The sequence below is a fragment of the Euphorbia lathyris genome, chromosome 10 (assembly GCF_963576675.1).
Source record: "Euphorbia lathyris chromosome 10, ddEupLath1.1, whole genome shotgun sequence".
Classification (NCBI taxonomy): domain Eukaryota; kingdom Viridiplantae; phylum Streptophyta; class Magnoliopsida; order Malpighiales; family Euphorbiaceae; genus Euphorbia; species Euphorbia lathyris.
In genome coordinates, this window is record NC_088919.1 from 56,120,937 (window position 1) to 56,137,842 (window position 16,906).

The 16,906-nt window shown below is 37.0% G+C and overlaps 1 protein-coding gene across 2 annotated transcripts; it reads right to left on the reverse strand.

Moving 5' to 3' along the window:
- Positions 1-815: 815 nt before the first annotated feature.
- On the reverse strand, positions 816-4,970 carry LOC136208250 (uncharacterized). Of its 2 annotated transcripts, none has more exons than XM_065999050.1 (7): positions 4,811-4,970; positions 4,091-4,295; positions 3,648-3,980; positions 2,591-2,667; positions 2,042-2,387; positions 1,648-1,860; positions 816-1,525 (listed from the first exon to the last, which is right to left on the reverse strand). In XM_065999050.1, exons 2-7 carry the CDS (start codon positions 4,244-4,246, stop codon positions 1,196-1,198), a joined length of 1,455 nt encoding a protein of 484 aa, XP_065855122.1. In that variant the 5' UTR covers positions 4,247-4,295; positions 4,811-4,970; the 3' UTR covers positions 816-1,195. The 2 variants fall into 2 exon arrangements, with proteins under 2 accessions (XP_065855122.1, XP_065855121.1); XM_065999049.1 differs by having other exon boundaries at positions 818-1,525; positions 4,091-4,292.
- Between the last annotated feature and the right edge of the window lie 11,936 nt (positions 4,971-16,906).

A 16,906-nucleotide genomic window follows, 5' to 3' on the forward strand; every position in this document is an offset into this window, starting at 1 on the left:
AATCAATAAATGAAACAAAAAATATTACAAATTTAATAAATCATCCATTTAAAAATTAAACACATTGAACCTTAATTAATAAGAATAAATTAGCTTAGTGGTATCACTCAATAGTTGAAAAACAAAAGGTTATGGTTCAAATCTCACTTCTTACATCTAAAAAATAATGATATTTATTAATATATAAAAAATTATAACGGGTACCGGGTACCCTGGGGGTATTCTCATTACCCTAACGGGTAATGGTTATGATCCCATTCCCGTTACATACCCTTTTATACAGGGTACGGGTAGTCCCATTAGGATCGGGTAGTGCCGGGTACCTGCGGGTAGGATACCCGTTGCCATCCCTACAAACGCCCCCTTAATACTTTCAGAATTTATAATATTCAACACTTAAAATTAAACACTTATTTTTTCAGCACTTAATTTTAAGTTCTATCAAACACCATCTAAGAGACGCTCTATAAGTTATTAAGCTTTATTGATATATAAAAATTAAAAAATTCCTTCTACTGAAAAAAGATCAACATGTCCAAAACGTTTCTTGTCTTTTGTCTTAAGATTTTAGCAAGATTGTATTAGATGATGTTTTAGTATTTATTTTTCTAATGTGTTATTACTTGCATTTTCAGAGTCCATGGTTAGAGGAAGTACAGGGCAAACTTTATGCCACGGGTAACCAGTCGCACAAAAGCAACTCTCACCATCAACAGTTCCACAACAGGCGGTGACATCGGTGATCCATCGGATTGTGATAATCAATATCAAGTGGATAGCGAGTTAGCGGTAGCACTTTCAACAAGATGGTTCAATAACGAGATTGGGTGTTTAAAGTATATAAATATTTATGGAAATGGAAGGAGTGCTAAAACAAAAGTAGTGGATGCTCAACAATGGGAACTCTCGCAATCAACGGTTTTGCAGCTTTCGCGGCAGGCAGTGACAGCGTTGGTCCATCAGAATGCGAGAATCAATATCATGTGATAGTGAGCCATGGTAGCACTTTCAACACGATGGTTCAATAACGAAAGTAGATGCTTAAAGTATATAAATATTTATGGAAATGGAACAAGTTATGATGGCTACGTCTAAAGGGTTAACATGGCTATACACATCTAAAGGGTTAACATGGCTGTATACATCTAAAGGGTTAATATGGCTATACACATCAGTTATGGAACTCTGGAATTAGTTAGTTGAGCTGTTTAGTCCAATCGAAAGGTTCCCAATCTCGTGCAAAATTTAGTACAGCCTGTTTTTGTGCCTCTACTGACTCTTGTGTTCGGCGACGGTACATGTCTTCCTCAGGCAAGACTAGCATGCCTCTTATCACATTAAGACCAAAGCTACTTTTAAATTGCTGCTCATCATCGATCACATGTACAAACCCCTTGTTCAAACCAAATTCAACATGGAAATAAGGGAAGTCCTTAGGAATTGAACCTCGCAACCCCTTTTCACTTGTATCGATAAGCTTCTTTGCGTTGTGCTGGCTCCACTCATCTTCGGCTTCATCAATTGCCTGAAAATATATGACTATTCATGATTCTAGAATCATATATAACTACACCAAACGAATTCTCCACAAGACTAACAATGTGGAATTAATGCATCAGAAAGTAAAATACGTAAAAGAAATCATACCTTTTTGAAATAGAGAGGGGCTGCTCCAGCAATTTTCTTCGGCAAGGGAATACATTCTATTAAACAATGGCGGCGTTGTTTTGCCAAATCCATTACTGTTTCAAGAAACACCAATTCCTTCTCTTGCTTTGCGAACATCATTATAAGGCATTTCTTGAAGTTCCGAATTTCTTCCCATGCATTATTGTCAATGGCCCTAGTGGACGACTCATGCTGTAAAACCCCAAACAGTATAATGTTAGAATACAAATAAAATTGATGAACAATCTAAAATCATAGAAAGCTCAACCATACATTACTTCCTAGATATCAAAATGTTCTAATTTAAGAAGTGATATGGATTTCCTATTCTCCATTAAAGTTAGAATGTGTCACATATTAAGGTTGAGCTTACCTCCATAGTTAAGATGCAACAATGACCAGGCACAACGGGCTGCGACTGAGGTAACTTCAAAAACGTGAAGTTTGCTATTGACACAACAAGATGTTTTAGCCGGTTTGGGTTCTCAAAGCAGAACAGGCAGCGTTCTTGCTGAGTCAAGATGCGGTTTCCAAGAATATTAGTGTCCGAGGACTTGTGATCATTGCCTGCCCCCTTCTTAGATTTTGTTCTTGGCCCATCCTCAAAATCATATTCATCATCTGCTCCACCATACTGTTTATTTTGCATGATTTTTTGAGCCAGGTTCCTGTCGGCATCATCTTCCTTTCTTCGGGTAGATATATGTTGAGCAACATTCCTAAAAAGAAGAAAGGAAATAAAATTATGGCACCACAGTTCAAGAATAGCAAAATATTCAGAGGAAAGAAATTGGAAACGGTGTACAATGCATGAAGGCAGTAGTGAACTATGTCAAAAGGAAAAAAAAAAGTGAATATTCTAGGAGTTGGACTACGAAACCAAACAGTTAATACAAAAGGAAAAAAATGCATCTGAGATTACCTGGTTCTCCCAACTTGTTGAGGTCTGCTTGAGTTTTCTCCAACAGCCTGCTTTCCCTTTATGCTCTCAGCTTCTCGCTATTAAAGAAAAAGAAAAGCAAATGGAAATTTCTCCAATCAGTCAACTTGAGTCAAAGGATCACGCATGAGTTGAAATAGTAGTAATGCAATTATGTTATCCATCTAGGGATGTAAACGAGGTGGGACAGGGCAGAGAATGCATTCCCCATCCCCGACTAATCGGGAATTCCCTATCGCCATCCCCGCGAGCTAAATGGGGACAAGCTTATCCCCATCCCCGTCCCGTGGGGAATCCCCATCCCCATAGGGATCCCCATTCCCCATCTACAGTTGTTAAAAAAACATTATCCCCATTCCCCACGGGGAATCACGGTTTATGTTAAAAAAAACTTAGTAAAGATAGAAACGCTTAAGAAACAGTAGCTAATAATACCAAGTATTAACAATCATTCTCAAATTTTTCAAATCACAAAAAACTAAAAATTGAAAACAACCCGTCACCTAATTAAAATGTACTTAAATCATCTAAAGAAATCAATTATCACAGGGAATAATCAGGGATTAACAGGGCGGGAACAGGAATCCCCGCGGGGTGGGGATACCTTTCCCCATCCCTGCCCCATCCCAGTCACGGGGGACAAAATTATCCCCATCCCCATCCCATGGGGATCCTTATCGGGGATTCCCGATCCCTGTCGGAGCGGGTCACCGATTGGGACGGGGAATCCCCGCCCCATTTACATCCCTATATCCATCTCGCTCTTAAAATATTTTCAGTAAAATAGCTCACTGAGTCCTAAGGCTTAAGGCTTAAGTCACTAGCTATATTATTCATTGGTCTATACACATATTTGCAGTGTTAATGTACTTGACCAAAAGTCTAGATGATGATTGAGTAAAAGAAACAGAAAAAAGTAGTATTGAATCTATGATATGATTGATTTTAACAAGACACAACAGCTTTCTTCCTACCTCAATAATACATCATAATGCACAAAATTCACCAAGAAAGTAGAAACAATTGTGATTAGTTTTACCATAAGTTTGTCAGCTTCTTCATGACTCCCTTGCATACGAAGCTGCAAGGCCTTAGCTGCCAACTGGTTTGCAGTTGATGTTTCATTAAGTGTTGACATGCTTTCAGTAGGTTTGTTCAATTCAGAAGAAGTGACTTTTGACCCCACATTTTCATCTTTGTAAGTTGAACCAGCAGCACCCTTATTATGGTGTGAAACAATTTTTCTCATAAAGCTCCCATCATCCTTAACTTTTAGCCTTTTTTCTTTTCCCCATGATAAAGAATGGTGTACTTTTGGAGCTCTCATCTGAGGATGTCGGACAGAAACATTCATGTAGCCTCGATCAGCATTCTGATGACAAAAATCATATTATATTAAGATCTACAATCTCTTCTACAACCTAAAATTTTCTATGTTAAAAGCAAGTTCAGAACAGTCTGTTCTAGAAACAAGAAAAGAACCTGTTCCAGATTTCTTCCTTCTGGAGCTGCTTGCTCTTGAGCGCGTTTTAGTGCTTTCATTCTCCAGCTGGCACCTCCATCCCCAAGAACTGAAGAAGAAGGTAATTTGTCTTTAGCTACTCTTTGCTCTTTCTGCATCTGGATAACCACTTCCATTATCCTTAAAATGTGGATTTAATTCCTTGGGATTCACTTTGTTTATCTGCTGCAAAAAGATTATAAGAATAACTTGTGGAGCTCATGCAAGTTAACAGGTGAAAGCTATAACATCATATTGACAGCTTTACGACTCTCAGAATAATTAATCGCAGATGAATATGATACAGAAAATAATATTTAGAATGATAAGCCAGGTAGGGAAAACCAGATGATTGGTAAAGATAATTGAATCAGAAAAGAAAAAAAAAAGCTTATATTCTCTGCAGGTGGTTCGAACACATGATAGATCATCTAAAGCATAATGCTGAAAACTGATTATATAGTCCACATTTTCGTATTGCAAGGGGTCCATTCCACAAACTCAGTTCAAAAAACACCTCTTACGAACAAATCAGACACAATATTGGACTTTCAATCAAATACATCTCATTTTTTCATAATCACCGGAATTGGCGATCGCGAGATTCTTCTCAATGCTTTGAGATACAAAGGCATCTCTATTGCTAACAGAAATTTAAGAAACTGAAATCAAAAACAGAAAAAAAAAAAAAAAGCAATTACCTCCGCGAAGAGAAAAAGAGCTCGGAAGCAGGTTTCAAAGACGTTGACTTCGTAATTAAAGACGGTTTCAGAGACGCTGGTTTGAGCCACGGTGGCCGGTGTTGAAGTTTGAGTAATTAGGGTAAAGAGAGAGAGGAAGCCGGCTAGGATTTACTGAGAAATAAGTATATATGAATTACATAGATGCCTAGTATAACTAGGTTACTAATTTTTTTTTTTTTTTTTAAACACTACGTTACTAAAAAGAATATTAACATTCGTAATAACAAGAATATTAACATAATAAAAACATATTACTAGTTGTAAATCAATAATTAGTGTAACTTAATTAGTGAATTACCTCAAACACCTCCCCTCACACCGATGCCGAGATTGAACCAATAGACAAAAGCGAAGCATAACAAATTGATTACTAGAAAGAGGCTAACCTGATCATCAGTTGAAATAAAGCAGACACTTAGAAAACCATTTTGAACATGTTCACGAACAAAATGATAGTCGAGTTCAATGTGATTTGTATGAGCATGAAACACCGGATTTGATATGAGATAGATCGCCCCCACATTATCACACCATAACTGTACAAGTTTTGGAATTTGGAACCTTAGGTCCGAAAGTAAGGATCGAAACCAAAGAAGTTCAACTGTAGCATTTGCAACGGCTTTATATTCACTCTTAGTGAATGATCGTGTAATAGTAGGTTGCTTACGAGTTTGCTAGAAATGATGCTTGTTCCAAGATAGACACAAAAGGCACTCGTGGATCGTCTGTCATCTGGACAACCTCCCCAATCACTGTAAGAGTATCAGTGAACATGCTCAATGGATTTGGATGACATGGTAATGCCGAAGTTTGGAGTACCCTGAATATATTATAAAACTCGTTTAACACTCTTCCAATGCTCATCTGTGGGACAGTGAAGAAACTGACAGAGCTTGTTGACTGCAAAGACAATATTAAGTCGTGTTAGAGTCAAATACTGAAGTGCACCCACGATGCTCCTATATTCATCTCCAGATGTGAGACTGGTTCCAAGTCCTTTAGAGAGAGTCGACATGGTGGCCATAGGAGTCGATGTTGGTTTTGAATCAACCATCTTGACTCTATCAAGTATATTAGATGCATACTTATCCTATCATAAATGGATGCCCTCTTTCGCATAGTGAATCTCAATACCCAAAAAATACTCCCCTTTGCCCAAATTTCAAATAGGACACTCTTTTTTTATAGAAGCAATTATGTTAACAATATGTGCAGGAACGTTCCTTGTGACGAGAATGTCATCCACATAAAAAAGTATGTAGGTTTGATCTGCGCCTTTTCTGTGTACAAACAAAGAGTTGTCAGCTTACGACATCTGGAACCCAAGGGAGAGTAAAAAAATTTGCAGTCTGGTAAACCACTCATGTGGTGCTTGTTTTAACCCATATAGACTCTTGCGTAGAAGATAAACATGGTCTGATTTGTCTGGATCTCAAAACCCTTGTGGTTGTTGGTCCCGTGTAATGTAATAGGATTAGTTCCAAGGGGGGGAGGTTAGGAACTAATATAACTTTTTCGTTTAATTATGCTGACTTAATTGAATTCTTTAAACAACTTTACTCAGCTTTTGTCAGCAAGGCTGATCGTGATGCAAGATAGCTTTAGTCAGAGGCTGACTAGAACTGTTTTACTTGTGAGTTGGGAGATAACGCTTAAGGTCAGCTTCCAATTCGGCACTCTGATTACTCAACGTCGGCTTATACAAATTATATACTGAGTAATTTAAGCAAGCAATACATACATACATACATACATACATACATACATACATATATATATATATATATATATATATATATATATATATATATATATATATATCAAGAGAAGGGTTAGATATTACTCAGCAGTCTTATCCTGGTTCGGCCTCACCGCCTACGTCCAATCCCCAGAATCCTTCCGGGCTTTTTCAATCCACTACTGAGCTCTTTAAAGGTAGAGCACAAACCGTTTACAAAGCAATTGAGTATGCAAGAGTACTGTCCTCTATTCGTCTACTCAATCCTACTGAGTGCTATAACCGAACACTCAGATTTTCTCTACCACTGAGCACTAAAACCGAGTACTTAGCTTCACTCTCTCAATCTTTACAATTGATACAAGATTGTTCTTTCTAAACGAAGAACACTTTAGATGAATACAAATTCACTCTAGACTTTTACACAGAGATTGGATTTGGGTGTAAGAACTTGGCTTTTTCTAATCAGACAACTTCTCTTTTGGATTTTCACTCTTATGAAGATTTTCTTTTCTGTCTGTACTTGCTTCTTCTTTTTGTTAATCGGCAAAGGATCCAAGTGATGGACTTGTCCTTTTATAGCAGTTCTGAAGTTCCTAATGATTTGAATTCGGACATATCCGTTGAATTCAAACGGTCTTCTTGCGTCATTCATTTGGTCAGCATTCAGAATCGCAGGCCAATCCTGTCGTCTGAATTTAGCAGGCGTCAGGCTTGCCAGTTTCGTCTTCTTGCGCCAGGTTTGTCTTCAAGCGACAGGTTTGTCTTCTTGCTAAATGCCAGGTGATCCATGCGTCTCGAAAAGGTCCTTGGTCATATTTCCGAGGCTTCTGAATTGGTGCAGACCTTTGTTGGATTTTGTCTTCTAGTTAACGGATCATTGGTGCTGTCCTGACGAAATACTCAGCTTGACTTAATTGACGTTGCCTTCGATCATTATCTTTATCATACTCAGCTTCTTCGGTCAGCTTCGTCTTCAAGCGTTTGTTCTGAAGAAGACTTTTCTTCTATAATGCTGAGTTGTGTTCTACTCAGCTTCTGTGGCTCATGCTGACTTTGTTCTGTCTTACTTTTTATTTCTGTTCTTACTTATTAATATACTCAACATTGAACAATCACATTAGTACAATTAAATCAAAACACTTAAATTTAATTGTCTTAATCATGTGATTAACTTAAATAATTTTGTCAAATCAAAATCATGTGGAAAGGTGTTTCAACAGTGGTTGTTCCATATAAATGGTCTCTGACAAGTTTGCATGAAGAAAGGCATTGGAGACATCAAGCTGATTTATGAACCAGCCATTGACTGTTGCAATAGCAAACACGGCTCTTACAGTGGTAGCTTTAACTATAGGGTTAAAAGTCTCATTGTAATCAATGCCTGATTGTTGTGTAAATCCTCGTGCAACAAGGCGAGTTTTATATTGATCAATCGTTCCATCAAACTTCATCTTGGTTCAAAACAATCAATGAGAAGTGATAACATGCCTCTTCTAATGTCTAGGGACAAGCTGCCAAGTGCCTTTACCAAGTAGAGCCTTGATTTCTTTTGACATTGTCCTTCGCCATTCTGGTAATTTATGTGCCTTCCTGAAACACTTTGGATCAATAGTGCCACTAGGATGAGAGGCAATAAGAGCTTCAAAGCGACCTCGAGAGTTTAAGGTAGACGAACAAAGTTGCATGATGTGACGTTGTACTAGACCTGTTACAGGTATTGAAGTAGAGTTAGTCAGCGTAGTTCCTGACATTATGGATTGAACAGGTTGATGTGTCTCATCATCTGAAATGTTAGGAGATATAGCTACTGGCATATATTGCAAATTTGAGAGGTATTGCTCTGGTGCAGCAGACATGACGGGTGAAGATGCAGTGACCGAGGCTGTGGGTTCCAAATTGTGTGTAGTCGGAATAGTATTGTCCGACAATATTGAATGAAACATAGGAACTCTAATGAATTCATTATTTGTATTGGTTGAATCAGAATGAATTGCTGGAGTCATATGACTTGCGGTCAGAGTGACATATGCCATAGGATGGGAAAGAGATGAAGAAGAAGAAGAAGATGAAAATGAAGAAGAGGATCTGATATTAGGATTTGAAGAAATACTTGGATACAGACCAAGCAAAGATGGTAGTTCATATGTTGTGCTTTCCAACTGGACGCTATAAGATGAAGATGAAGCAGGTGATTGAGAAGCTAGGAAGGCATCTTCATTGTATCGAACAAACTTGCAAATGTAGATCTAACCAGTTCCAAAGTCAAGATAAAGATCACCAGAATGATTTCGAGAAGGACCGAAGTAAACACATATTTTTTTTATCGAAAATCAAAATTGTGTTGATTATAAGAACGAAGTAGAGGATAAATCCCACTACCAAACACACGTAAGGAGGAGTACTCAGGTTGTTTGTTATAAAAGAGAAAATATGGTGACTTATCTTTTAGAGCTTTTGTAGGCAGATGATTGATTAAACGCATATTATGTAGCATGGAATAATTCCAAAAGTGTTATGGTATAGAGGCATTAGCTAATAAGGCAAGACATGTATCAACTAAATGCCTAATTTTTCTTTCTGCAATGCCATTTTGAGCATGTGTGTGAGGACATGCAACCTTATGCACAATACTATTGCTTTTGAGGAAAAGTTGTAGTTTCTGAAATTCACCCCCAAGGCCAGAATAAAAATTCTTAGCTCTAGTATTATACTGAGTAAGAATCATAGTATAAAAATCCCTAAAAGTGGTAGCAATATCACTTTTATTTTTAAACAAAACAACCATCCAAACGCCTAAATTCATCAATAATAACCAAAAACTAACGATGTCCATGATAAAACAGGGGATGGACCCCAAAAATCCATATCTAAATTTTCAAAAATAGCAGTACTAGAACGAATAATAGAGGGTAATGATGATTGTGATAGTTTTCCTAAGGGACAGAAGGAACACCTACTAACTGATGCTGAAGAAGATAGCTTGTTGATAAGTCTGAAATTTACCTATTTTCGTTTGCATTTTCACGTTCATATTCATGCATTTAGTTTACTTTATTAAATGTTTTGGAAAGATTTCACTTGTTTGTTTATGATTTGAGCAGAAACAGGTTAAATATGGATAATATTCACACTTGGGGAATCTCGGCTTGAAAGGACGTCAAAAAGGACGTCACCATTAGCCACATCCGTTCATCATATCTTTATGGAGGGATGTCTTCCAAGGGACATGACTTTCCTACATCTATAAAAAGAAGATTCCTCCATCATTTCCAGTATGGTTCACAAGTTTGAATCAATATAGATATACATAGAGGTACATAAATATTTCAAAATCAGAGATTACAACACTAAGTTTGAGATATTGAAGTATCTTATTTAGAGATTTCGTCCATGCACCGAAAGAAGTGAGGTCGAGAGATAAACTTTCTCAAGATGTAAGAAGAAGATACATTGCAGAAGACGAACCTGAGGCTTGACAAACCTTGCAAGGATAAGTAAAATGATTGACAATCCCTATACTCTTCTTTGTTATAGTCTTTCTCCTGTATTCTTTACTCTTTACTTATGTTGAGCATTGTTGATACACTATCTTTGAAATACAAATCAATCAAATGCAAATTATTGTATGTTCATTATAATTCTTTATTAATTTATGTTTATTCTAGGGAAATTCATACAAGCAAAACATATGAATAATTATGGATTTATAAATCTAGAAGGGATTCAGTTTATGAAAAGATAATTGTGTTGCATCTTTTGCTTGTTTCGTTTTTGGTTTATAATCCTAATTCACTAAGATAGGTCGATGAGTTAGAGTTGTTTATTTAAAACATATTAAGTCACTTAATCCTAGATCGAGAGATTGGATTAAGAATGTTATCCAATACAATTGCATGAGATTGAAAGTATTAACAGTTACATATATCTTGGGCTATGCATGAAATGAATCATAAGATTAGTTAAATTAGAACATATAAATTAGATTAATTATATTATCAAATTAATGATCTTTGATAAACCTCGAAAAAACGAATAAAGAAACAATATAAGTTAAGTATCAATTGCGTTCTCTATGGGATCGATATCTTTTATTACTACAAGCGAAACCGTGCACTTGCGGAATTCGTGGAACACTTGTTGTCCTTGAAAGTTTTGCTGACCATCTAATTCTGACAATGACCTAGACGTGCATTCCACTGTTCAAAAGACACATTCTCTCCCACTAGCGTCTCTTTTAAGGTGGTTGGAAGCACATATAGCCCATCTTTACTTGGGCCACGTAACAGGATTGCTCCCATCGTTTGGTCCTTTATAAGAAAATGGTTAGGCCAAAATTAAAAGAAACAAGAGTTATCATGTGAAAAATTTTGGACATATAATAAGAATTTAGTAAGCTTATGTACAAGTAAAGCACTAGTAATTTTAAGATTATTGATTTCAGATTGTCCAAAGTGAGAGTATTCTTTTTTAGGAGCTCCAATATGTCCTTTTTACTGAGTGGCATATCGTCTTTCGCCTTCGTATTCTTAGGTTCAGACTTTCAGTGGCGGTTACTTGGAGATTTTGATGGGGAACGACGTTTGCTTCGCCCACGGGATCGGTCTTTTCCCTTGTCTTTAGGGTTTTTCAGTTTCGCACGATGCCATAGTGGGCTTCTTGATCGGGAATATCTTCTCCTGGGAGACGGGCTTCGAGAATATGCCCTAGGGGTCATGGTGGACTCCCTACTAGATTCTATTTAACTAGTAAACATCATAATGGGAAAAAAAACCCCATTTTCAAGAATTATGTTATATAGTGCTATTGTCGTATTGTTTTAACTTCCTAATATTTAACAAATGATTTGTCCTTGCTAAATGTCGAAAGAAACTCACATGAGTGCCATTTTTTTAGCAACACATAACAATGGAAGAAACTCATATGAATGCCATTTTCATTTACAAATAAATTACTGAATATGTTTGTAATTACTATTTATTTATTTTCAATTATGCAAATTCAAATACCAAATTTTTAAATAAGTGATATGCATTTTATTTTTTATTTGTTGGATTTGATGGAACTTCTCCATAAACAGCTTATGATATTGACACATTATTTTGGATTGATTTGCAGTGCAGAAATATGAGCGACATTACAGCTCTCTTTCATTTAATAGTATATAGTTTGCTATTATTTTGGATTGATTTGGTCCTCCTTGCCTATTTCTTGTGGTCTCTACTACTGGAGACACTACAGAACACAATTTCTTTATACACAATTCTATATATTTACCGTTTATGGTCTCCAAGTACTAATAATATGCAGTCTTACTATTTCTCTATGAACCAGTTTAAAAGAGCTCTTTTTACCTCGGTCTATTGCAACTCTGAGTTTTCTGGTTGTCCAACTGTTTTTCAAATGGTTTCTTACTTTACTTTTAGTTGTCTGGTTGTGGTCCTTGGTGTTTTCTGCTGATTTAAAAGAAAGTTGGACTGTGTTTTAATTGAGAGAAAAATATATAAGGGTTACAGAAAATACGATTGGAATGAACAGAAATCGAGCTGTGCCGTGGCGGTTGCCACTGCCTTGAAAGCGATTTCGGCAGACCGAGGTGCAATCTGTAATTCCGGTCGCTCCCCAAGGTTAACACAGAAGCCTTCGAACCTGTGCACTCAAGGTCGAAGATAATAGAACAGCAAAAGGTTATTTTAAGTGCCAGAAAGTTTGATTAAAGAGGAATATCGAAAAAACTGTGTGTTCAAGAAACTGGAAACTCATGTATTTATAGCCTTCTGAAATAAGAACGTTGGAACGTTCACTTACACGTTAGAAGGTGGAGTAAGACCAGGAGAAAAATAAGGTTCCGTTTTTGACTGATTAAAACGTTGAAGAAAAATTCAAACAAGTTAAAACGGATAGAAATAAAAATAAAATTCGGGCCCGGTCCGGTCGGGGAGGGCGTCGCGCGAACGAACGAGCGAGCGCGCGCGTGTGGTATATTTGCTAAAACCTTCTTAACACAATTTAAAGGCTTCTAAAGCCCAATTCTATATATACCCACTCAAAGGGTTGTTTGTTTCCCATGTGGGATTGTAAATGTGCTCTTGAGAGCAAAGAGGTTAATGACAAATATACCCACACTTTTAAAGCTATTTCTTATTCAACACTAAAGCCATTTTATCTAACAATCCCCCACAAATGGCTTTATAAAAACATTTAAAATAGTACAAAGGAAATAATTTTCTGGGCAAATAAAACGAGTAGGACAAGGTTATGAAAACTTAAGTATCAATGTCTTTCGATTGAATTGATACGTAGTGAGATGAGGCAACAGAGTGACGTTTTGGAAGTGAATTGCTCTTGAACTTCTGAAACTTCATCTGAGACCCCCACAACACGTAAATAACCTTAAAAAAACTTTTGTTGTTCCGCGATAAAACTTTACAACGCTTTTGAAGGCCATGCGTACACCTTGGATCTTATGAGTGCTCTAGAAAGACTGCCTAAGTCTTTCATAGAAGGCGGCCCACCTCCACACTCAAGTAGGTGATCTCCAAAATGAGATCATTAAGAGTTTCTCGTAACTCAACCTTCAAAACACATCCATCAAGTCCATGAACATGAACCACCACTTAATCGGGCTATGGATTACACAATCACTATTATTTGCCATAGGAATGGGAGAGATATAGTGCATATCGAGGACAATATGGCTTCGTTTGACCACGAATGGTGTCCACCATATTTCCTTTATTCAACAGGCTTTAGTCCCATTCCCCTTGACGACTCAAGTACAACTCTTCTAGGTAATCCTTTGGTAAAGGGACCTGCTAGATTCTTTTCCGACCTCACATAGTCTAGGGCAATTACCCCATTCTTCAAGAGTTGTTTCAAAATTCCATGTCTAATGCGAATAGGTCTTCTCCTTCCATTGTAGACACTATTCTTTGCAGTACCGATAGCTGCCTGTGAATCACAATGCATTGAAATGGGTGCAGAAGAATTCCCCCACAATGGAACATCTGCTACTAGTGCCCTCAACCATTCTGCTTCTTGACTAGCTAGTTCAAGAGCTATAAATTCAGATTCCATGGTTGATCGAGCAATACAAGTTTGCTTGGATGATTTCCAAGACACTGCACCACCACCTAGAACAAAAATATAGCCACTGGTGGAAGTCACCTTATCATTGTTAGATACCCAATTTGCATCAGTATATCCTTCTAAAACAGCAGGAAATTTAGTAAAGTGCAAACAATAATTCATGGTACCTCTTAAGTATTTCAATAAGCGATAAAGTGCACTCCAGTGTTCATTATTTGGACAGTGAGTATATCTACTCAATCTACTAACAGCATAAGCTATGTCCGGTCTAGTATGATTCATTAGGAACATTACACTGCCTATGATCTTAGCATATTCCTCTTGGGAGACACTATTTCCTCCCTTATTGCTTGTTAAATTTACACTAGGATCATAAGGAGTTCTAGCTGGAACTACATCAAAACTGTTAAACTTTTTCAACAGTTTTTCAACATAATGTGATTGTCCTAATGAGTACCCATTTTCTGTCTTAGTAATTTTGATGCCAAGAATTACATCCGCTTCTCCCATGTCTTTCATGTCAAAGTGAGAAGAAAGAAAGGATTTTGTGTCATTAACCACATCTAAGCTTGTCCCTAAGATAAGCATATCATCTACATATAGGCATATAATCACATAGTTCGAATCACAAGATTTAGAATAGACACATGTATCCGATCCATTAACCACATACCCATTGGAAAGTAAAACACTGTTAAATTTTTCATACCATTGTTTGGGTGCTTGTTTCAACCCATAGAGTGATTTTTTCAATTTGCACACTTTGTCCTCGTGTCCATGTATGACGTGTCCTTCTGGTTGCTGTATATAGATCTCCTCTTCTAAATCCCCATTTAGAAATGCCGTCTTTACATCCATTTGATGTATCACCAAGTTATGAATTGCTGCAATTGCAGTAAGAACTCTAATAGTAGAGATTTTAGTAACAGGAGAATATGTGTCAAAATAGTCAATTCCTTTCTTTTGACTATAGCCCACTACAACTAATCTAGCCTTAAATTTTTCAATGGATCCATCAGGCCTCAATTTTCGTTTAAATATCCATTTACACCTTATAGGTCTAGAGCCTTTTGGCAGATCAACTAATTCCCATGTATGGTTGGCCATAATGGAATCTATTTCACTCTTAATAGCTTCTTTCCAAAAATCAGCATCTATAGAGGTAACAGCTTCTTTATATGTTTTTGGGTCTTCTTCTATTAGATAGGCAGACATAATCTCATCAGTAATGTTATCTGGATTTTCTAATAGAAAGGCTGAAATGAAGTCTGGTCCAAAGCTATTTTCTATTCTTCTCCTTTTGCTTCTCCTAGGTTCAAAAGCAACATCATTTTCATTCTCATCCTGAGGTAGAGATGAAGCAGACACAATTGGAGTAGGAAAAGGTAATGGAGTAGAAGCACTAGTTGCCTCGCACTGTTTGTCTTTCTTTAGGGGAAAGGTGTTTTCAAAAAACACTACATCTCTAGATTCACATATGCTATAGTCGTTCAGATTCATGAACCTATAAGCGGCACTATTTGAGGCATAACCAATGAAAACACAATCAAAGGTCTTGGGTCCTATGTTAGGCTTTCTAAAGGATGGAAATGCAACTTTAGCAAGACAACCCCAAACTCTCAAAAAATTCAAATTTGGTGCAAACCCCTTCCACAGTTCATAAGGAGTTTTATCTAATTTTTTATGAGGAACCCTATTTAGAATATAGCATGCAGATAGGACAGCTTCCCCCCACATGTTATCAGATAACCCAGAACTAATTAACATGGCATTCATCATTTCTTTAAGAGTTCTATTTTTCCTTTCAGCTATACCGTTTTGTTGAGGTGTATACGGTGCACTAGTCTCATGTACAATGCCATTATTTTCACAAAAGGACTTAAGGAAAAAAGTTCCATATTCTCCTCCCCTATCGGACCTAAGCCTTTTTATTTTCTTATCTAATTGATTTTCTAGCTCTGATTTAAACTTAATGAACATATGCTCAGCTTCATCTTTTGATTTCAATAAATACACTTTGGTATATCTAGAGAAGTCATCAACAAAAGTAATGTAATATCTTTTGCCACCTTTGCTAACAGAATTTTTAAAATCAGCTAAATCAGAGTGAATTAAACCAAGCAGTTCTGTGCTTCTATTCTCAACAGGTAAGAAAGGTTTCTTTGCAAATTTTGCTTCCACACATATAGAGCATTTGGAGTTAATTTCAGAATTAGTAACATTTATAACATGCATATTTCCCAATTTTTTAATGGAAGCAAAATTTACGTGTCCTAATCTACCATGCCACAAATCAATGGATTCACTCAAGTAAACGGAAGCAGATGTAGTTGCATTAATTCCAACAGAATTCACATGGACAGTGTTCAAAATAAAGAGGCCATCAGCTAGGTACCCTTTTCCCACAAAAGTCCCATTCCTAGTGAGAATAACCTTATCAGCCTCAAAGATAATTTTTAAACCAGCCTTGTTTAGCAAGCTACCAGAAATAAGATTCCTACGAAGAGCAGGCACATACAACACATTATTTAAAGACAAGCTTTTTCCAGAAGTTAACTTAATTAAAACTGTTCCTTTACCGACAACACCAGCAGTAGTGGTGTTTCCCATGTAGACGCATTCCCCATCGGCAGCGTCCTCAAAGTGATTAAACAGGTCCTTGTTTGAGCATAAGTGCCTTGTAGCTCCAGTATCTAGAACCCAGTCCGTTTTGTTTTCCACCAGATTAGCTTCAACCACAACAGCGGCAATAATTTCTTCATTTTCTACTAGATTGGATTGTGGAGCAGCTTTGTTGTTTGGATTATGATTGGTGTTCTGTTGGTTCTTCCTTTGGTAGCACTGAAATGCCTTGTGGCCAGGTTTACCACACACAAAGCATTCCACTACTTTCTTCTTCTGAATTCTTCCATTCTTCTTGAAAGGCTTGTTTTGGTTTGAGCCTTTTTGGAATTTGGTTGAAGGTCCTTTGTTCCTGTCTTTTGGCACCACAGCAGATTCAACAATATTAGCATTAATTGAAACAGACTTAGAGGAAAGTTGCTTATCTTTCATTCGATTTGCTTCTTCAGTTCTCATGTGGCTGACAAGCTCCTGAAGACTGAAGTCCTTTTTCTTATGCTTCAGATGGTTTCTGAAATCACTCTAGGAGGGTGGAAATTTTTCCAGGAGGACATTTGCTTGCAGCAAATCAGACATTGTCATGCCTTCACCCAGAACTTCAGCAA

Bases quoted from the DNA above. Each gene is read 5' to 3' on its own strand.
- LOC136208250 (XM_065999050.1), bottom strand. From the start codon at position 4,246: ATGGAAGTGGTTATCCAGATGCAGAAAGAGCAAAGAGTAGCTAAAGAC. The intron at 2,668-3,647 runs GTAAAACTAATC...TTTCTTTAATAG, and splicing joins AAGAAGCTGACAAACTTATG to CGAGAAGCTGAGAGCATAAA. The intron at 2,388-2,590 runs GTAATCTCAGAT...TCTTCTTTTTAG, and splicing joins CAACAAGTTGGGAGAACCAG to GAATGTTGCTCAACATATAT.